At 48.0% G+C, this 22,996-nt stretch overlaps 1 protein-coding gene across 3 annotated transcripts in view; it reads right to left on the reverse strand.

Annotated features, from left to right (window-relative positions):
* The window catches only part of LOC139113325 (pseudouridylate synthase RPUSD2), a 105,215-nt gene that overhangs the window by 33,532 nt on the left and 48,687 nt on the right, over positions 1 to 22,996 (reverse strand). For all 3 annotated transcript variants that reach the window (XM_070674405.1, XM_070674404.1, XM_070674408.1), the window contains one exon: positions 3,612 to 3,716. In XM_070674405.1, coding sequence (XP_070530506.1) covers positions 3,612 to 3,716 — 105 coding nt within the window. The remainder of the gene's footprint in view (positions 1 to 3,611; positions 3,717 to 22,996) is intronic.

Raw genomic sequence — 22,996 nt, forward strand, 5'->3', positions numbered from 1 at the left:
ACGATTTTAAACTCAAAATAATCAATTGCGTTACAGCTATTGATTACGCGTGACAAGGCGATCGGAAGCGACAAAGCGTATGAAATAAGTAGCTCGCGTGACAAAAAGCGTGAGCGGACGATATATTGCGTGTAAAGTGCGGGAAGGAAAAAAAAAAAAAAAAAAATGGAACGACGGTTTATGGAGGAAGATATTCATGGCTCTGTCTTATGAAACAATCGATCACGCGCGACATCGAACGCTGAAATCTTGCCTACCGATTTATGATCGCGACCGCGTGTTACGTGAATAAAATTTCCTTCGCAACGGCGGTGGCTGCAATAAATTCATTCGCGAGGATGTTTCATTATTTCGACAGGCAGATAGTTAAACTGCGCGCCCGAACGACGCTCGCACGTCCATTCAATACACTTTCGAATAATTGAAAAAAAGTAGGAAATAATTCGCCATCTCGTAAAAAAAAAAACGCAAATAATCCGACTCTGCCTGGTCGAGTGGCTCGTTAACCATAACGAGGGTACTTGAAATTTTTGCTTAAATAATTAACACTCCTATTACGCGCCGTACGTGTGATCGCGAGTGAGAATGTTAGTCACCACCGCAAACGGTAAACGCGAATAAGACCCAACACAACGGCAACGACGAGAAGAGGCGAACACGAGACCCTCCAGACTTACAAAGAGTATAGAGTTGCGAGACGCGAGTGCGAGGGACGGCACGAGGGTAAAGAGCGAAGAGGTAAAGCGGAGGTGGGCAGGCGGAAGGGGCAAAAACCACCCTCGACCGAGACTCGGTTTCTCCGTTTAAGCTCTCTCGCGCGACGATATATCCTCATCCGCACGAATTTTCGCGCCACTCGGCTCGCCGCTCTCTCTGGACTTTCGGCTGTATCGACCGGCCCTAAAACATCCCTCCCTTTCACTCTCCAGCCTCGGAACACGACCGTCCGCACCCCGCCTGCGGCTGTTTCAACCCCCGTCCGCGAGAGCGACGGTCTCCCTTGCTTCTGGGGGGGGCCGATCGACCGCGTTGCTTTCATCGTCCGAGAGGCTTCCTCGAAGTCCCGAAGCTTTCCTTCCTCCGTCTCCCTCGCTCTCTTATTTCTTCCTCTCTCACTCTCTCTCGCGCGTCCGCTCGACGTGCCATTTAGGTTTTGCCCTTCGCCCTTAAATATCCTATGCTGTTCCATGAAAACGCAGGCTGTCGCTCCAGGCGCACGGGGCACAGGTATATTTATATCGGCGGGATTTGTGTAGAAGCGCGCCTTGTAAATGGAATATGCGCTGTAATATCGAATGTGGAACCGCGCGGAATGCACGGAGGCGGAAGACAAAGAGAGACATGCCAGTCGGTGACCCGCGTACATATGCATTCCAATTTCGAGCATAGCGAATTCTACCGCATCGGACGTGTGTCTGCCTTTCGCGCGTACATACGCGTGTTCGTGTGACGCGGGAGATGACATGCTCGCCCGGGGGTCCGCCAAATAAATGAGGCAACGCGATTGCACTCCCGCGATAAGACTTTGACGGCCGTAAAATAATAGCGGGGGGGCCTAATCATCTCCTAAATCGCGCGTATCGCTCATCGACTCCAGCCGCCGCCTTTTCGCGCGACGTTCTTTCATCGCGCGTATTCCCCGGGTTTAATTTACGACACGCCGAAAAGGTGAGGGAAAAGTCCTCGGCGCCACTTCGCGCCGGACTCGGCGAGATAAATTACTTCGGCGTATCGTTTATTTTGTCGAGAACGCCGGGAGCATTTCTTTGGCCGCAAAGAATTTCGCGACGAGGCGCGAAGAGAAAAAAGGGAGCAAATCCGTGCGAAAGGTGACGTCGGGGTGGCAAGACCCCGACGTTCAGCGTAATGTACTTCCTCGGTGTCGGGTCACGCGCAAAAAGAGCGACGGGGCGAGAAACGACTATTCGCGAATGCACACACGCACGCATACAGACGTCTCCCGCTGCGAATCTCTGGCACGGCTTGTCGCCGCCTGTTGCTGCCGGTTGCTTACGTTTCCGGTAAGGCGAGTTTTGTTTCTGCCGTCGAGAGTGATCGGATCGCGGCAGCCGCGGCGGTGGGTTCGATCGAGGAGACCGCGGAGGAGACGAACGTAGAGCGATTTCTCTTTTCTCGCCGACTATTCGTTCATCGATTCGATGGCACACGTTCCTCGATCAACTTCGCTTCACTGTCGGAGCTTCCCCGCGCTAAAATAACACGCCGCGGGGGCGAGATGTATTTTCAAGCGTGTCTTAAAATGCGGCGGGGGCGAACGACGTACCAAAACGCGATCTCAAACGCGCCTCGAAGCCTCTATCGGGTTTACTCAGATCAATGGTGGATTAACGAGCTATCGCTCGGCCGGAAGTACTCGCTCGAGACTCTCAAGCGGGCCGCCTTGGGCAATTAATTTCATGGCTATCTCGGGTCAATTCAAGAGCAACTGCAAACTGTTGCCCGAGCGCGGAGGAAAAAAAAAATAAACAGCGGCGGTAATCACGCGGTTAATCGCGGCAGGCGCCGGGGAAAGGGAATGCAAAACAATTCCCCGCATATTTATCTCGCGAGATGCGTCCAATAAATTTTAATTCCGCTATTTTTGTCCGTGATGCACCTGGTCGTTAAGACCGGTCGATTGAACATTTTATGCCCGATCGCTCGGACGCGCATTAAACACAATGTAACGAGTCGTCGCGCTTCGCGGATTAATTTCCTTAAAAAAAAAAAAAAAAAAAAAACGAACTTGTAGATTTCATAACGCTTCTCGGTAATCTTCTGTACGATGAAGAACATGTGCGAGATGGGTTCTTTTACACCAAAGGCTGTTTTATCGCGACTATCGGCATTGATTCTCGTCGCGTCGGTGAGCGAGCTAGTAATTCGCGGTGCGGCTAAACGTCAAAGGCCGTCAGCGACTTCTCGCAGCGGCGAGCACCGACAACTCGGGTTCCTCAAAGCGCGCCGCATCACGGCGTTTATTTCGTTAATGAACGAGCGAACGGGCGGAGCAGATTAATGAGGCCGTGCCTCGCGGCTGACGCGCCGAATATCGGCACAGAGACGACCGAGATACGCAGCGGCGGAATAGATGGCCGGTGGGATACGCGTGATCTGCTTCTAACTCCGACTGTCCTTCTCCCGCGCCCACGGTGAGTTACGAGGGCTTGGAAATGGACATGCATACCGGTACCTTGGTCAACGGCGCGGCCACATAACGCGGCGTTAACCGACGCGAGAATCACTCGCGTGAATCCCGATAACGCGACGCGGCAGGCGATATGGCCCGGGCGGCATATGGAACGACGCAAATAGCGATGCGTCATAAACCGGCCATCGATGCGGAAAGCTCTGGTAATTTCGGACGAAAAATCACCCCGGCGAGTAGTGAGCTCCTCCGACTAATTGAAGCATTCCAAAGGAGCGCCCCGCGAAAGCTCGAGGATACTGAATACTGAAATAACCCGTAATTCGATAGGATCCTTGAGAAACGCGCGGGGAAAGAGGCGAGTTCCGTTTTCAGTTTAAAAGCTCTTTTAATACCGTGGCCCCGCTGTAATCTATTAAATCGCTGCCCAAACAGCCGGCGCAAACAAGTCGAATATGTTTACCTTCTTCAGATCCTTGCTGGCATCGGCGTCCTCGGCTTTCCGCTTCTCGGTGATCTTCGGCGCGGGAACCGCTACCGTTGCCTCTCGCAGAGGCTTCAAATCGACCTGCAACAAAAAAGGTAGTAAACCTCATTATTTTCCCCGTCGCTCTCTTATCTTCAAATTAAATGCAAAAAAAAAAAATATATAAATAAGTAAAAAATAAAAATTATGCTCGGGCAAGTATGGGAATCAGCTACGCGCGATAAACTTGCGCGAGGCGATGTTTTCGCAGACAGAATTAACGGACGCAGCCGAGGTATCGCGTCTGGGTATTGTAAATCCGGGTGTTGTCGGTGACGTTACCGCGAAAGCGCGGCACGCTGCGAAGGCATGCCATCGATTTATGGTAATTCGGTTAACTCGTCTCCATTTTACGCACGGCGTTTACGTTCCACATACTAATTCGGCGTTAATGGGACGAGTAAATACAGAGGGCAGGGTCCCCCGCATGAACTCGTGGGAGCTTGATTTGGCGCTTGATAATTCGACACCGCTACGCCCGCCCAGTAATGACTATCCCTTCACGTCGATTTGCGAAAGGACATGCGGAACGGACGGAAGGACAATCAATCGATCGGTGATTTACATCAAATCTTAATCGGTATCGCGGCCACGGGCGCAATTCAATGAGCCCCGCGCGTCTCGGGACTCGCCGGAAGTCAACCCTCGAGCCCGCCGGTACCGGGCGACGCCTGAAAATTAGTAACCGTTTCGCGCTTTCATTTCAGCGCATATAATTTACCCTTCCTAATTAACTTAAACGACGAACGTGAAGTGCGCTCCTTCCGGCTCCACTTCCCTACGCTTCCTGCATTTAAAGCGAAACAAGAGTAGCACTCTGGCCTTGTAAGAAAAAAGGGAACGGGGGAAACAAAAAGATTGAAGGTAATTGCAGAAAGTGCAGCCGAAGCTAAAAGACTTATGGTGTACGTGGGAGAATTTTAGAGTCCAAGATGTCCCTCCCGGGGTGACCCTCGGAAATGTAGATGCAGTTCAACCGAGGGTTAACACAATTACGCAATCGCGTGCCTCGCCATTTGCATAACGAGGAATTAACGGGATTACGTCGCACGTCCTATTAACTATCCGTAATCCTGTCACCGAGAGAGATCTGAATTACAGACAAATTTCTGGAATTCTAAATTGCGAATATAAATCCGTTGAAAAAAATATTTAAACAAGTTAGACGGAAAGGAAAAAAAGAGAAAAAATAAAAATAAACGAACGTGTCGCGAAATCGCCGCGCGAATTAAATCGCGAAACAAATTGTTTCGAGATATATACGTACGTGTGTGTACATAAACTTAAACGTCACAGACATTCGAGGAAACGTTTCGCTGCGGCGAAATCGGTATCGCGGTCCATCGAATCCTGCGGCTTATTACAAAATTCCCTGCAAACGCGTGAACCGAGAGAGCGGTTTTCGCGAGCGGTTCTCATCAACCCCGGCGTGCCACAGACAAATGGCGAGCAGACGAGTGCGGACGAGCGATCGCACGAGTTATGGTCCGCGTGGCTGATACATCGAATCGCAATCGAAAGACCGATCGGACACGCGGGTGCCGTTCGGCAAACGGATCGCCGCACATTCGGTGCGCGAATGAGGCTTTAGGGTCGCTAGGGTCGCCCCTGACAACGCCCTTGCCTGCATTGCGGTAGCTCTTTCTGTTGGAGAGAATCCACCCTGACGATGTCCTTCCACCATAACTCGGAAGGAAAGCCGCGGGGCTGCTCGCGCGGATCTTCGATCGCGTACGACCGAGCGATCTTCAAGTTGCAAACTGGCCCGGTCAAAGTAGAAATAAATAATGGCGTGTTCACCGTCCCGTCTAGACTTCCAAGAATAATTTACGTTCGTCTGGACGTCTTTCGCGCTTCGCGCTTTCATTGCGAAATTGGTTCAGGCCGCGTTTTGCCTCCCTTAAAATAACGCGGCGAACAAGACTCGAAAGCTCCCATTTTCGCGATACGTAACTGCGGCCGCGACTCGTGCATGTGCACGCGTGCGCGGCCACATGATAAGTTGAAAACTTTCATCCATGGTACGGAAACAAAAATGATGAATAACTCCACGGCATGAAATTTCTTCTTCCCCGTCGTGCCCCGCGGGGAAGCTCGCTATCGTTGCGCCGCACGTCCAGCGATTAGACATCCCTCCAGAAACGCGGTGTCAATTTGCGGAGAATTTCGCGAGGCCGTTTTTAAATATTTATCGTGGAAAATTGATTCTCGCTGGATAAGCTCGACAAGAAGCTCCACTCGTGTAACTCGTTATAATGAAAAGTTTATATTACCCTATATTCGCCGACTCGAATCTCGCTGGGAGAAGACGATTTTCGAGGTAAAGCGGCCGCCCGTCGCCGCGAACGTCTCGTCACGCGGTATTTATGAATAAATCCGGGGAGCACCGGCCGCAACAAAAGGGACGTAAGCGTCTCCTTTCTTCGGAGGGAAGCGAGCCACCCATCGGGATTCATCCATCACCCGGCAAAATAATTGAGAAAGCAGATCGCCTGCATTCAGGATTTACATTTTCGCCGCGCCACCGCTGGAAACTCAATTTATCCGTTTATCCGCGCGTCCCTCGGATGGACGGACAAGCGAGGTAATACACTTCCGAGTCATTAGCGAGAGTCCCATTTTGTGCGCCGCTGATGCTGCGAATTTTTCATGAATTTCTACGGCCGCGCTATTCCACCGGCCAGAGCTACCGGCCAGAATTACCACGCTTATCAGTTTACACTTCGCGCGGCCTACAAGATAAAAATGTGCATTATATTCAAACCTAAATGCCGCTCCGTACCGCTCTGAGCGAGAATATGTATACATGCAAACGTTTTGCCGTGAGACGTCGATTAGTCATTAGTTAATCGCCAAGAGGCTAAAAAAAAAAATTAATAAATCAGAAAAAAAACAATGACGTGTTTTTTTTTTTTTGCAACCGTTACAGACATAGACAAAGACGTTCATACGTTTTTAAGCGAAGTGACCGCGCGCTACTTCCATTATCCTTGACTGGAGCCCTGTGACTTGGAGATTTTGCTTTCGCTACCTTGGCTGAGCGCGGCTCGTGTAGACATGTATGTACGTCGCGTCTCAATTAATCGCGCGAACGCCGCGTTACAGTCGTCATTTAATCGCAATCGCAGCTCGCGTGTAACGCTTTAGCGCTCAGCTTGTTAGTATACACGAGTTTATTACCTTGTCTCGGCGTATATATGTATATAGCGTAATTTCTAGATTGACATTTCCGGCGGTTCGATGACGAAGAACACGGAATTGGGAAATGAGCTCGGGGGCCGACGTTAAACCGCCGTGATTGAACAGTATTATTATTAAGTCGATTATCGCGGCAATGCATCATTTCATTAGCGACGCGAGTGCGTCCTCCGTTACGCCTTCATGAATATTTCAAGGTATGCATAACCGGCTCGATGCTTTACCGGCGATAATTCCCGTTGCCGATTGACTCGACGTTAGAAGAATTAGCGGCTGAAACGCACGTGCTGATTATAGACGTGAAAAGATGACAGGAAGCATTAGTCGTTACGGCGTGCGCGGGATCTCGATTGAAAAGAATTCGAAGGGCCAATATTTCAATGGTCAGCCGGTCGGTGGAACAGAAAAAAAAAAAAAAAAAAGAGGTACGTCAGGTATCATCGAGTCCCGTTAATTAATAGTCGTTCCGAGTAAAACGGCCATCCTCCTATCGGCAACGGTAGCAATAATAGCCACCAACGTGACAACGATTTATCATTTACTGCCCGTTGCACTGTGACCGAACAGTCGTTAATCTTTATCACCAAGAAAACCCGACACTGCGAGCTACATAACAATAATATTAATGGAATATACATATTAATATCGAGGCATATCGATGCGAGTAAATATTCGCGGAATTGCGAAGAAAAATACGTAAAAAAAAAAAAAAAAAAAAAAAAAAGAAGCAAACCAAGGTAACCGCGGTGACAGCCAAACATTCCTCCGCCACGATAGCTAAAATATTTACGACGTATGGAAAAGAAACGCGGGCGTAAACTGCACGCATAGCGCATTCGCGGCTGGGACAACCGGTGCGCGAAATGTCGGATCAAAGGGCACGATCGCGTGTTAACGCAGAGTTATCGTGGAAACGAATTCATCCGCGCGCGTATTATTCGCGGAATGGCAATTAGAGGCATATTCCTGGCGCACAGTGGCGTAAGATTAAAGGAGGAAGGGCGCGACGAAGGAAAGGCGCGGTAACGCGGCCGTCTTCGCGTCTGCCCTAATCCGAAGCAGAGTAATTTGAGGCAAAGCGAGCGTGCTAAACGCGGAGAAGATAACGCGAGAGCGTCAGTCGCGACTTCGTTAAGCTCGGGATGCCTCATTTCCTAATGGACGCGGCCTCGCCCTTTTCTCTCTCTCTCTCTCTCTCTGTCTGTCTTTTCACTTTCGCCAACACCTCATTATTTCCGTCCTCACCAAACCTGTATGTTCCCCCGACTCTCTTTCTCCTTTAGTTAATAGTTAAATACCACCGTCGAACGCGAAAGAGCGATGCTTTGTTAAAGCTTTAATTCCTTTGATAGACGCGCGCGTTCCACATTTTCGTTGCGGCGCAAACGATTCGGCCGGCAAAACTTTTCACGGCGATTATTCACGGGGCGTTACATTTCATCTGCGAATGCTTTGATCAATTTGGATTCAAGCGGCACGAGTCATAACAGAACCGGGCGGAACGGCCTGCTAGGCTTCGCGGGGCGCGAGTCTTCTTATTCTTCATTTAATTTTCGCTGATCAAAGAATTTCGAATTGATCAAAGAGCAACGTGGATGAACGCACGTACGCCGGCGAAGCTGAGAAAATCCCCGCGTTATCGCCCCGGCTGCGCAAACGAACCTGAAATACGAGCCATAATTTCAACGCAAAGGCTATTGTATCGCGAGACTTCTCCCGGTTAAAACTACTAAAACATATAAAGTCGTAATAAATTATCCGGTAATGAGGGACAAGGAGCGCAACGTCTGACTATATCGCTGCGCGAAAATTCCGTCGTCGTAACTACGGGGCTTGCAATTTGTCTGGCACGCAACCTCTTCGTCGTAGTTCATCGAATTGTCGTCGCAGCGATTACAATCTCCCAGGACTAGCTACCGCCGTTTGATTAAGCCCGCGTAATTTACCGTGAAAGCTGCAAGCTTGCATGCTTTGGCGAAAATTGCGCGCGCGGTGCCACGCAGCGAGCGCGCATTATCCTTTTTAAAGGGCGTACAGATTGAGTTTGATCATCACCGTAACATTTTGCCGGGTGAAACCCCCTCGATGCGCGAAATTAACGCTTCGACGGCCGGCGAGGAGTGACAGCTCTCCCGTTGTAAAATATAATTAATATCCGACACCTGGGAAACCATTCGAAACAAGTTTTCGTAAAACACGAGGGCGGATAAGAGGCATTGTTGGCCTCGCGAGGATAACGTCAACATCTCACGTTCCGACAGTATTTAACCAACCTCAGTTCCCTCCCAAAGCAAACATCTTCCTTCGACGTTTTCCTCCGAGATTGCGTTAAAACTAGTTCATACAACCGAGACAAAGTAACGTCGTTTGCGCGAGATACGCGGACACTTTATTTACTTGCGATATAAGTCTTCGGGACAGCCTGACCTTTCGCGAATGGCCACCCGACCATCGCGGGCATAAAACTGAAACTGTTGTTTTATCAATACGAAAACCGCGAGAGAAGAAGTGGAAAGAGAGAGAAAGAGAAAAAAAAAATAAAAAAAAAATAAAAAAAAGAGACCGGCACCGCCGTCTTCACTGTTCCATCGTGTTTGCTCGGCAAAACGTAATTTGCAAGTCAGCGCTAATTTATTTTCACCGCGAATGGACTTCCAGCGGAACTTTCCCGGCTAAACCAGAGTCGCGGGGACGCGTCGTTCCACGTAAATTGCAAAGTTTCGGCGTAGCATTGAATTGACGGAGATGCGCTCTCGCCAAGTGGCAAACTAAACACCACAAAGCGATATAATCGTTGTGCTTTATGATTATCGGAGGCGAGCCACGAGGAAAGATGGAAGCGGGCTGCGAATCGAGTTGACATATCGCGATATACCAATGTATATGCGGATACAGAACGAGCGAAACTTTCCCAACATGATCAATAAGTTAAATCACGATCAGTCATGAAACTCAACTACGAACCGGCCGCGTACGGCGCGGTCCCTAATGGGATTTCTTCGGCGATATATGCATGTTTAAAACCGTAGCGCCGGGCTCGCAATCACGCGCGGTCGGGGGACGCGGCGGCCTCGAATTATTTATTAAGAAAACTGCTCGCAAACATATTGCAAATATATATATTGTTACAAACGTTTGCCAATTCCCGACTTAGCCGTGCCTCGCATGGAATATGCAAAAATAAAACGCGCCGGCAGCATAATACCCAGTTAACATAAATATTTTTCAAACGGCTGAACGATCCTCTCGTCGAGTGGCTTTTGGAGAATTGTCCGGCTGCATAAAGTACGTCAATATAGTCGCGCTGCAGCGTAAGACCGGGAAATACAAAGAGGATATATATATTTTCATATCTAACTTATTCAGTCGCGCACTTCTTCCAGGGATGATCCGCGGGAAGAGAATTTCTCGCGAGGACAAAATTTTCAATTTTATATGCCGTATAATCCACCCGTATAATGCTCCACGTCTGAAATCCCGCATGTCGAAAATCGTTTCTTCTCATAGAGAATTAGCGTTATTGCCTGAGCATTGTTTAAACGTCTATCGATCGCGACTAATAGCGAGGCACGCGCTCGTACGCGTCCCACCTTCCCTCGGAATCGAGCAAGATGTTAAACTTGGCGTGTCTTCGCGCAATCAGATGTTTCCACTTCAGTGCGAGTCGGCGATACGCGAGAAAGTTTCTTGTAACCGCGCGAGCCATTACGGCAGAAATTGTTCGTCCTTCGAGGCGCGGGCGGGCGAAAGGGAAGCCGGTTCAGCGCGCGGTGCACACGATACGGGACAAATTCATAACGGGATAAAAAATTCAGAGGCACGGACGACACGAGGGCGAGAATTAAATACGAGACACGCGCCAGGTGAGTAACCGCGGCTTTAATTAAATTACACGGGAGCGGAAAAAAGGGAGTGATGTGACGCAGCGTAATGAACGCGCGACACGCGATGCCCTGATCGGCGGCACGCCTTTCTCTCGAAACTGCATCGCGTATCCTCCGGTGCATGAAGCACGTCGGGAAGGAGAACGATTCGTTCGAGCGTAATTTTTTTTTCTCTCCAAGTAAATTCTTATCGAGGGAGGAAAAAAAAAGAAAAAAAGAATAACGTGATTCCGACTAGCACGGGGTGACAAGTAGTTCTCGGGCATCGGCCGCGATGACACGAGCGCACGAAAAAAAAAAAAACTGGCGGGAACAACAAGGTTAATTGAAATGCGAATAACGAGAAAAAATGGCACGAACCGGAGGGCGAACGGAACGAGCGGGTGGCACGCGATGTCCTTTTGATCGGTCTCTGCGTTCTCTCTTCGCCGTCCACCCCCTGTCCCCGCGAGAAGGACGAACGGAGAAGAGGAAGCGAAAAAGAGAAATGGCGAAAGGGGGTTGGGTTGCGTGCCAATATCGCGTATATTCCGCGACACGTACGATTCGTACACGTAGCACTGCTCTTGGACACCAGTAGGGTGTATCCAGAACCCGGATTAAAGTGGCGCAGCGTTGTAGAAAATATTAATTATGCACCCCTTTCGAGTTTTTAGGCGGCTGCCTCGACACGTGCGAGACACGGTAAAACGCCCTCCGTTTCGATCCACGTTCCGCTCACGATTTACGTTTTATCGAAGTCAGCTATTACTTCTCGACGATTAACGGAAGGCAATTATTACGCGGCACGTCGAGAGAAGCGTCAACGATGTGACGAGAGGCTCAAGGATATATGTTCTTTATTAGATCCGAGAGAATTTGATCTGCAAGAATTCGCCGCCTCGTCACCGGCACAATATCTCGTTCGACGAACGCGGGACTCGTAAAGTGCATTTAGAAATAAATATAGCTTCGCGCAATATCTGAAGACGCATATTCGCAGCGTCTCTCCCTGCGTCAGCCGCTAAAATATCACGTCGACGTCGGAATAATTTCCCATTTCTGCACGTCCCTTGAGCTCTTATTTTTAACAAAACTCGCCGCGGCAACGGCGTCCCTTCACATTTCCCCGACTTTCCATTCCGCGCGTGGAACGTATTTCTCGCGTTCGCTATGCGCGCACCGCCTCGCCGCTCGATCTTGTTCTCCCAAGAGCAATAGGACAAGGCGCGCTTGTACGGGGAATGAAAAGCCGGGAGTACGGAATAAAGGTCTAAATAGAATTCTTTTGTGGATGAGGAACAATCCTTGCCGCCGTCGTACAACGTAAACTCACGTAACTGCTCGCGAAGCCATAATTACCTCAGAATCTCGCCAAAGTCCGGCGATTGGATAACCCGATGATGAAATTAATTAACTTAAATTAATAGCAACCAATTAACCCTAATCTCCGGGTGATTAATTCCTCTTTTTTTCCCCCTTTACTTCGTGCGGTAATACAGGCATTACGCAAATGGCTTCTTTTCGGTATTACAGGTAAAACATAAGATTTTCCCTCGAGAATCTCTCGTCTATCGACATTGTCTGTGTAAATAGCAGCAGACAGAAGGTACGTTGCAGCCCCTGTCTTCTCTTTCTCTCTCTCTGCCCCCTCCTTCCACCCCGCTCTCTCTTTCTCTCTCAATAACTGCTATTTGTAACGTTGACGGGTTGCGATGCATCGGTGTGCACTCGACGTCGATGGTGCGCTTCCGTGGTTGTGCCAGGAGTGAAACGCCGTGCATTAATTAACGTCGTCAGTAGGTATGCACCGACATTAACCGCCCTGCACTCAGAATAACGAGGACGGCGGCAAAGGTCGGGGCTCCTGCGTCGGACGTTTCAGGGATCGACCCGAGGTTCCGCGGTCAAGTAATATGCATTTAATTCAATACCTCAAAGTTAGTTACGGCGATCAATCACCCGCGAGCGCGGAAGAGACGAGGGAAAAGGAGAATTTCGCCGAATCCGTGATTGGCCGGCCGTTTTCAGAACTTTCGCTGTAAAAAAAAAAAAAAAAAAACGGGCGCGAAGAGGAATCTATCATTAGCGGAAACCCCGACGGCTCCCCCTTCCCCTCCTCGTCACGTAAATGTAAATTCCAGTCGCTCTTGGGTTCCGCGTCTCATCTCGCGAGCTGCGCGGCTCGTTTGTTTCTCTCCGGCGCCTTCTCATTTCGCGGATGCACGTGGGAATGAGATGCTTTAATTAATTTCCCCGTCTTGGGGCAAAGCGGCGGTTTGCACGCACGAGAACGCGTTTCAGCGAGCGAAACGACGAGTGCCGAGAGATGCCTGACATTTTTATTTAGAAAAAAATAAACGAGGGAAAAGAAGGAGACGACGAGGGACAGAAAGAGAGAGAGGGAGAGAGAGAGAAGGACATCTGATTTCCGTGATGAATATGCGAAAGTCGGAAGTCGGCGGCAAACGGTAGCAAAAAAAAAAAAAAAAAAAAAAAAAAAAAAAAAAAAGAGATACGAAAAGAGAAGAAAAAAAAGTCAAAGATACTGGTAATTAAAAACTTTCGTAACCAGTTTGTCACGTGTTTCAGTCACAAGTGCACTTGCCTATACAGGGTGCCCGCGATGAAGTTCACGTAATTTTAATATTAGGTAAGGCTTCCGGTATGAAACAAAATGGTATGGGACTTTTCTACTTGTCTCCGGAAGACTACCTACCTACCATTAAAATTACGTTCACTTAATCGCAGACACCCTGTATATTTGCGGAGGATATCGACTGCATTTGCCGAACGACGAGCGCTTCACGCGAGTTAGAAAATTGTACGAGCGTATACTAATTGGGCCAACCGCTCTATACGCTCTCGACGTGTACTATGCGGTATCTCTCCTTCCTTTGGGACTGCAGTATTTTAATAAAAAAAAAAAAAAAAAAAAAAAAAAGAAGAAGAAGGAAAAGAGATAGCGTCGTATGCCTTCGCAAAACTGATTGCGTCATTCGTGCGACTCGCAAAAAGAGCCAAAGCACCGAAACGTCGTGTTTCCAAGCCGGCCGGCAAGCTAAATGGAAGCCGCTGTCGTGCTCGTCATTAGACGTAATGAACGCTTAATTATAACGAGAACTAATGCAGATCCGGGGCGTATCGTTCCCCGCGGTTATTATCATCCCCCGTGAACGCCGCGGTATTCGCCCCGCGGACAGGAAGAAGAATTACGCGCGAGCACGCATCGTCTTCGCGCACCACGCGCGCGGGGTGCATTAGTCACGTCTTTCGCCGGCGTGCAATTGCAGTCGGCGAGAATGTTTTTTTTTTTCCTTCCCCTGCCCTCGTTTTCGCAAGTAACGGGCTCGTAAACGCGACGTCCGTGACTTATCGTCCTCTTTCCCGCTTATCTCTCTCCCCCGCCGATACGAAAGGGTGACGAGTTTTACCCCGGCTACTCTCACGCGCGCCTCGAAGTCGAACTCAACGAGAGAGATTCGCTTCTCGTTGTGACAATTACGATAGAACCGCTCGAAAATGATCTCGCGTGTCGCCTCAGACCTCCGCGGAACCTCGGTCGCTCGCGAATTAATTTTCCCAACGGCAGATATTGCGGATAGTACGAGGGTTCTTTATTTTCCCTCCGATGCAATCCGTTTCCATTTCTCTGCAATCGTACCGAGGTCTTTAACGGTAAGAAAGCGCTAATAGTTATTGAAACAATATAAGCCCCGCCGTGTAGTAATCGTAGTTAAGCCTCGCAAGTTTCGCAGCTCCGGGAACTTCATTATGCACCGTCTGACTGAAGTTTTAATAGCTGTTACTACTTTGCTACGTTTGCCGCTGTAATTTAACAGGTTTATTGTTCCGTTCCATAAAGTAGCATACTTAAGTACTACCATTGCGCACATTCCGTAATTAAACCTGCGGTGGTTTGTACTAATTAAAAACTTTCGGCGCACGGCCTCCATCGTATCGCAAATTGTTTTTCGAACTGTTCATTCGCACGTCACGCAAAACTTTTGGCGGTTTAGTTTCGCAATTTAAGGAGATTACCCTACGAATTTCAAAACAATAAAAAAAAAAAAAAAAAAAAAAAAATTTTTCCTCGCTATTTATCGACCTTCATATTCGCGAGAAACGGTTTATCTGTTGGAACGAATTTAACAAGTAGCAATGCATATCCAATTTATCCTACGTTTTCGCGTGTTACAGCTACAGGTGCATAATTCGTGAACGTAACGTCTTAGCACTTTACGCTTCCAATTTCGGTTCTTTATCGTCGCCGGTGATGGCGATGCGTCTTGAAGAGCGGCAACGGGTCTTAAGGTGGCGTGAAAGAATCTCCCTACTCGCGTCGAGTATATTTTTTCGCGTGATACCCGCGAAATATCGCGGTCGACCCCGGCGTCCTGAAAAACCCGCTTTCTTTCTACGAGGCCGCGGTATATTCGATAATGCACCCGGAAGGCAAACTCGCCCGAACTCAGAGAGCCAAAGCCGCGAGGGTGCTCTTCATGTATTTGTGTGTGTGTGTGTATTCATACGGGGTGTATCTCCACAATGGAATTGTCGAGCTGTACTTTGAAAGGTTGAAACCAGGCCCGCGTGTATCGCGCGTCGACTTTCGCAAAAATTGTTCCTCCCGAAAATAAAGTCTTCCGCGAACAAACTTTACTTCGCGTTCGTCTCGTCGAGGGATGACGAAAAATCCTTCGATCGCGCCGCGTATCCTCGGACACCGCGTATGCACCAAGTCGAGGACTGAGCGTTTTGACATGGCTACACCACTAACCGATCCCAGAGCAAACTCGGAGAGCTTGGCTATATCGCGGAGGTGATTTCGATCGACCTCGTCTAAGAATTTCGTGAGCTCGGCCGTGAGGAACAAACCGAACCGCTCTCGAGACGCCGGCGATAATATCGCGGCGTAGAGCGATACGCGGAAAACCATCGTAAATTAGTGGGCGTCGCGATCTTGCGCGAATTGAGTGAGAAAGACGCGGTAATTTGCGATGGCAGGTATCTTCGCGGCGTTTTCCACGGGCGGGCGGAGTCGTCGACCTATGAAATTATAATCCCGGAAAGTACAGAGCAGTTTTAAGCGCACGTAAGGACGAGCCGAAAAGAGTCCGCTACAAAGGAAAGTAATCTGGCTGATGCGTTCATAAAATTATATGCGCACTCTTCGGAGTCTGCGGAATGATTCAGAGGAACTGATCTCCCCTGCAATATCTTTTAAAAGGGGATAAAAAAAAAAGATAAGTAATTGTAAAACGCCGAGATGTAATACAATATTCCTTTGAGTCGACGCCGGCTGAAAGTACAAGAAAAATCGCTCATATACGTGGCTCGCGAGCTACAAAGGGTAGATGACTAATCCTCTCTGTATCGTAATGAAAAATTGAACGTTATGAAAGCGCGTAAAATGGACGAGTTTTCGCCGCCGTGCCTAACTATAATTCAAGCCGCACTTAAATCTCCATCGAGCGCAATCGTGAATCGCGTAAGATTAGGGCGGGGGCGAAAGGTACTAAATTCACCTATACACGAGCTATCGGGGAATAAAGCGGGAGGACGTGAGTTAAAAGGAGGGGTGGGTTTACGCACGGCGATCGATCGACAGGAGGTCTCCGTTGAGCAGTTTGCTCTGGCAAATAGCAGCTCAATCTCTCTAAGATGTTATCAAACAAGTATATTCCTTGGAAGTACGGGAGATTTAGAAAAATATCTGAAACGCGATATACTTGGTCGACGGCACCTTTTTTTACACAGCTCCATTAAATGGAATCGACGATACATCGTGCCTCAAGCTCGAGACACGTCGGCGTAAACCGATAAATAAAACTTCAAATATAAATTACATCGGTAACTGTTCGTAAATTATAAATTTGCGCGAGATCGCGGGCGTCCTCGTGTCGAATTTGCGTAGTTTACATCGTGGCACAGTTCGCGGATCGGAGGACGCGTTAACTTCGTTCGCCGTTCACTTCCGCCGTCAGCGATTTGCATAAAACGCAGCGAATGTTACGAGGTATGCGCCGTAAAAGCTTTTGCCTTCCGCGCACATCCAGCTGAGAAAACTCTAAATTGGCTTTCGCGTGCGAGAAAAGGGAGCCGGTGCTGCAGTGACGGCAAAAAGTACGACTGCTTAGACACGGGATACGTACCCACGTTGGTGAAAAATAAAATTCGCAAAAATGGCTGAATTTACATTGTTTATTCAACTGCAAGTGAATTAGGTCTTTTTTTTATTTTTTTTTTTTCCTTTCTTTTCCGCTCGCCGCTACCGCTAGCCGCTCGTCTCGCTCGTTTGCGAGAGCGCCTAGTAGCTAATATCCGGCGCGTTTCTTTGTTGGGCCACGCTTAATTTCCTCCGCTCGTCTGCGGTCTGCTCGTCCCGACAACGCGATTGTGAACCCGCGCGATTCCATCGCCAGATTTCCGACAGGCGGGAGAGCGGAGAATGAGAAACAGCGTCTGGCGAAGGCGCGAGAGGATGCTCGATATGGAAGATCTCATCTTCCATTAATCTTTAACAAATTGCATTTCTTTTATAACGTCGTCTCGATTATCTCCATATATTCGCATTACGTTGATAAATTCTAGACTCAAATAAAAGAGCGACAAGCTGCTTTATTAATTTTATTTTCGCTGTTTACACTTTCGTCGTTCGACAAGCGGCGATAGGTACGAATGTCGCGACGGCGCGAGAATAATTCTCGATTTCGTTCACCCACCCTTTCCTGCGCCTTGGAAAAACGGAAAGCCGAGGGCAAGAAAGGGACGAGGCGCACGCACAAAGCGGTCGATAAGAGGGCCTGTTGCTCCCGACCAACAGCGGCGTCTACCGCTGATAGGCGTTCGCGAGAGAGTGGGGTGTCGTTTGCGAGGAGAAAGCGAAAGGGTGATTGCGAAAGGCTAGACGAGGAGGCTCAAGCAGAAAGCCAGACGCACGGAAAGAAGGGAGACCTTGATACGTTTCGGGAATCAAGGTTTACGACCGTCTGGCTCGAAGGACAAATCCTGGGGACGCCGGTAGAGCCGGGATGAGGCTAAAAGTAACTCGAGGTGTAGCTGTCAATTAGAAATCGAAAGTTTAATTTACGCCAGCTCCGGCAACGAAATTGGGGATAGAAGTCGACAAGCCACAATCGATAGGGATAGGTTACCTCCTCTTGGCTGTTTGGGGTCATTGTCTCTTAGCGAGTGTCTAGTCACCCTCGGGAGGGTAACCTTCGAAAGGCTTCCTCCCTCGCGAAATCTCCTCCGGGCAATTTTATTCGCGTTCCAGCAATGACATGGAAGAAACACCGAACTTTGAGATTTAATTTAGATACGATGGGCAGTCGCGTCGCTGTGTCGGGCTACATTCCACGTTAATGGCGCGAAATTTTCACTAAAAAAAATATTAAAAGAAAAAGAAGAAAAAAAAAGAAAGAAAAAACATCAATGTTACGTCGCTCGTTTATTTTAGCGTGCGGTTTCGGGGTAAAGCGCGTTTTCTTAAAATAACATCGAGCGCGTTGCATGTCAAGCCTCTTACACGGGAACAAAATTTGCGGGGTTATTTCGCTTCAAAGTGATTGATGGGGAATTAATCGGAGAGTCGTGCCGACATTTCTGACTATTTCATTTCCTGCTCGGTGCATTTATTTGGCTTCACACGTCGACCGCATAATCGATAATACGCGGAAGGTAGCGAAGGATCGTTCACGGTCCCTACGCGAAAGGTCATAGGAGTAAGGTTTGTCACGGCCCCGGCGTGTGTGCCTGATTAATAGGGAGGCGACTCTTTTAATGAAAAATCAGGGGATAAACGAAATTCTTGCCACGTCAAGGACGTGACGCGATTGCGTAAAAAAAATCCTGGTTTCGAATTGCGCTTTGCTGGCCGGCTAATGGACACGAGCGAGCGAGTCTCTAGCCCTCTTTCACGAGATGACAAAATTTTTCACGTGTGCAGCGAACGCTAACCGATGGCTATTTATACAGTTGCGTCACTCCGCCTGACGAGGCTGCGGTAATAATTGCGTTGCGCAACGCGGCTTTGCGATCGAACGTTGTGTGCGCGCAACGCGTATCTTCGGGAGATATATCATCTTGCGCAGAAATAAAATAACGAAGGATTTCTCGAGGCGTCACCGACGCGGCGTACCGCCGACGTAGCATCCGATTCCACGTTTCCCGCTGCGTTAATTGCGTCGGCGAGACCTCGAATTTTTTACAATCTTAACCCTTTACGCTCGGCTTGCGTCATATCGCGGCAGTTAAACCAACGTCGGAAATGTTAGGTCAAGTATGCGCGACTGTATGCCGAGAAAAGGTCAGTACCTCGCAAACGAGTATTCTCAGACGGGAGGTCAGCTAAAATTTAACGCATTTTGACGTATTCTTAATCTGCATGTATGCTAATTCTTTCTATCGCATAAATGTGCTAATTTCATGCATAAGTTTCTCACTCGTGATTTGGAGAGGTCAAAATTTTTTTTTTCTATATTTCTTTTTTTTTTTTTACTTATCTTCAAAGACGTTACGCTCGTCGTGAGTCGAGGATAAAATTAACAAGATTAAGAAAAACGTTATCCGTGTTATTTTGCCTTGAGCACATTATTAATTATCTTCACGGGTTTTACCCGCCTCCCGCGAGGCTTTCTATTTGTTAATGCGAATATAGAAGATGACATGTAATTTCTTTGACGTTTAACGTCAAGAGGAATTGATAGCCGGTCGAATGATGATGTAAAAATTAGAAAAATAATTGCAGCGACCCAGATAAAAAATGCGAGACGGAAGAAGTAAAAAAAAATTACACGCTTGCAAAAGGCACGAGAGCTTCCATGGAGCCCCCATCGTTAAGCTATTAATTACCGCGGAACAAAAACGTGACTGAAGAGAGAGAGAGCCATGTTGTCAAGAATAATGTATTCTTGATGCTTTTGTTATTTTATTTTATGCCCGCATTTGTGTTTCTATCACTTTAATAGGGAATTTTTTTTTTTCTCATCCAAAGAGGGACATTTTTCTCACGAGTATAATGAATGTAAAAGAGGAAGCGCGAAATGTCATTCATCTTCGAGCTATTACTTTTTATCACGATTAAATATCGGGTGCGTTGTAAATATTCTATGTTAAACTGCGTTTGTATCGATCCGGGGCGTTCGCCGCGACAGAAAACAAAGACTTTGCAGTTGCACAAAACATCTCGATAGCTTACAAAGTTTAATAGGTTGAAACCTAAAGTAACGCGAACTCACGTTACCGTAACGGAGAGAGAATCAAATTTAAAATTCCTTAACTTTCTCAACTATGTTTTTTTTTCTTTTTCTTTTTTTTTTTCCCTTTGTTCCCACGTATCTCGAGTAACTCCCAAGTGAGCAAGGTGAGCGGCTAATTAAAAATTAAACGCGGTCAAACCGGCTGGAAACTCCACCTCGCCGGGTACGTATTACAACAACGTGGGGACACGTTTGAGCATTGAAAGGTCGCGCGTTCGCCAAAAACCTTCGACGTGTATCGTGGAGCGAACGGTAAGGTGGAGAACCGGTCGCTGCGCTGTAATCTTCTGGAAAGCCGAAACTCTATGTGGCAACCGCGACCCTGAGCATATAAATTATCTTTTTCTGGTATCTACGGCGTTCTGCCTCGGAGAACACGATCAGCTGATCGATGGCGACGTGAGGGTACTCAGGTAGAGATGGGGGGGCAACAGAGGGGAACGAAACGTTGTGTGCAAAGAGGCAAAAGCGATTACTTCCGAGTGCTCTCCTTCTACCCCCCTTCGCTCTCTGACCGTCTCTAATTCGCTAATCGAGCAATGCACCAATCGGATCATGTGATCGAGCATGATCGATATGAAGCTGGAATATCGGGACGAGGATTAACTTTGACATTACGACGTCGGCTAAGAGATGGCGAGATCCGATGCCGGCTTGAAAATTGAATTTTGAGAAAACGCTAGTTGACGCGTCAGCAAATTTTCCTTTACCGTATAAATATATAACGCGGTTATATAAAATGAGAATAATTTCGGAATAATATTTTGGAGTAATAAAGAACCATCTCGACGGGAAGAAATTGAAAGGTAAAAATGGAACAAGATGCGATCCCGCGCGATTATAATATTGAAGACTACTTTTTAATTATTAATTATAGGACTTTCAATTACGAAGATTTCAACGCAAAGGCAATCTTTTCAAAACCGACGCGAAATAGTAGTTACATTTACCTAATTTAACGGGCCAAGTACGGATCGATTTCCGATAATTAAAAGCAGAAAACCAGTTGGTATTCCGTATCACGTGCTTGTACATGTACTTGGTTGAAAACCAGCTTTTACCCTGTACGTCACGATAAACCGAAATCGCCCGGTTTTTTTTTCTCCCCCCTCGAGAAACTGCCTCCTTCGAAAGTCATTCTTTCTCGCCCGATAGTTTCGCTAGTGGCGATATTTTACCTGTCACTGAAAGCAGTACACACGTGACCGACCGGATACCTCCCCCGTCTTTCGCCCTCCATTCTGGTTCCCTAACGGAAACTAAATTTATGCCCTGCAGGATAATAAAGCTACCTGCCGAAGAAGTATAGCGATTGACCCCGCTACGAAGCCTCGAGTCGCCAATATTCTTTTTAAAATGTCGATAGAGACGAATCGCTCGGGTTGCCGGCGACGTCACCCGATATGTCGCCGTAAATGATGCGCCGACAAGAAATGACACTCGTCCAGAGACGTGCATGTGAGCGCGTCTACGAAGCGCGGCTGAGAAAAAGAATTCAATATTCCGCAACTTTGAGAGCGTCGTTATTTGCTTAAGATGCAACACGTTTGCAAACGACAAGTCGATATAACTCCGCGCGCTCATCTCACGTACGACTGAAAGGCGTCGTCAATGAAACGTCGAAGTTTTATTTATTTAATTTTCTCTTTTTTAACAACGTATCTAAATAATCAAAACGACGTTAAGCCATTTCGTGGTCGGTGCGTCATTGCATTTTAATTCACGGGTCCACGAATTTACGGCGGACCAGCGACGATGACCGCGCACTATTCATAAGCATAGCCGCGGCGCCGAACTGCGAATGTAAACCGCATCGCCGATGCATCCTCCGTTACAACATGCATGAACCGCGCTGCGAGATACAGAACGGCAGGTGCCCCGCAACGTAAACCCCCTGGCCAGACGATAACGCCGGCAAGTTTGCGGGAGCAACAAGAGAGCGGCGGTAATAATCGGGAGATGAAGACACTCCGGAGTTTCCGGCTATTATTGGCGAAACTGCGTCGACCTCGGGATTTTACGACGTACCCGTGCACCGTGGCACGAGCAGCGCGTTTTACACCTAACGATCCCACGGCTACGAGATCGCATCAACGCGCGGAATTGCTTTAAGGATCGCCTTCGCTTCGCCTTTCACCGCGTTTTACTTTCCTCGGCCCGGAGAGGAAAACTCTTGGCACGTACGGAGTCAACGAACGCTCGCCGAACCCAGGAAATAACGTACGTGTAATAAACAAGTTGAATGATAATTTCAGAAATAAACGCGCAATTATTACGTATACTAATTATTCAATAGGTATTAGGTATTTATCAAAGAAAATAATAACGTAAATAAAATGAAGACTGACGGAAAACTAAATCAAATTTAATTAATAACGAGTAATAACTACCTGTTACGATGTATGAAAATGTATACGTATGGGAAATAAAACAGAAAATAAAACAGTTCGAAGCTCGAAGCGAAGGAATATTTAGGAGAGATCTATGCCGCGGGCGATTAAGACGATCCGAAAGCGAAACGGCGATTAATTCCCTATTAACGGCACGTTACGACTCCACGGCGTTCTATGCGAAAAGATTTAATCGACGACGCGCATTGCGGTAAACCTCGGAATCGTTATGGAGAAAAACGACCGTTTAATCCTTATAAGCCGTAAAATTTACGAAAGGTTGCTCGGTGAATTGTACGTATGCTGATGCTGGATCGCCGTTTAGCTCCGGCATCCCCGGGAACGAATTGCACAAAAGCGTATGAGGTCGAAAGAGGTTTGCGCGAATGATCACGTTTTACGCTTAAGAAATTGAATCTCCTCCGGGCGCAGCCGTCGCGACTGTCATCTGCGTAACGAAAAAGAGGAAATCGGCAATGTCCCGTCGGACGCGGCCGGAAGTTAATCTCGTTCGTGACGAACGTCTGGAAAAGGGATCACGAGGAACAACGCCGATATACGGCCCGGCGACAGCGGCCCACCATCCCACGGCCGGCCTGGGGATAATG

The sequence above is a fragment of the Cardiocondyla obscurior genome, linkage group LG02 (assembly GCF_019399895.1).
Source record: "Cardiocondyla obscurior isolate alpha-2009 linkage group LG02, Cobs3.1, whole genome shotgun sequence".
Classification (NCBI taxonomy): domain Eukaryota; kingdom Metazoa; phylum Arthropoda; class Insecta; order Hymenoptera; family Formicidae; genus Cardiocondyla; species Cardiocondyla obscurior.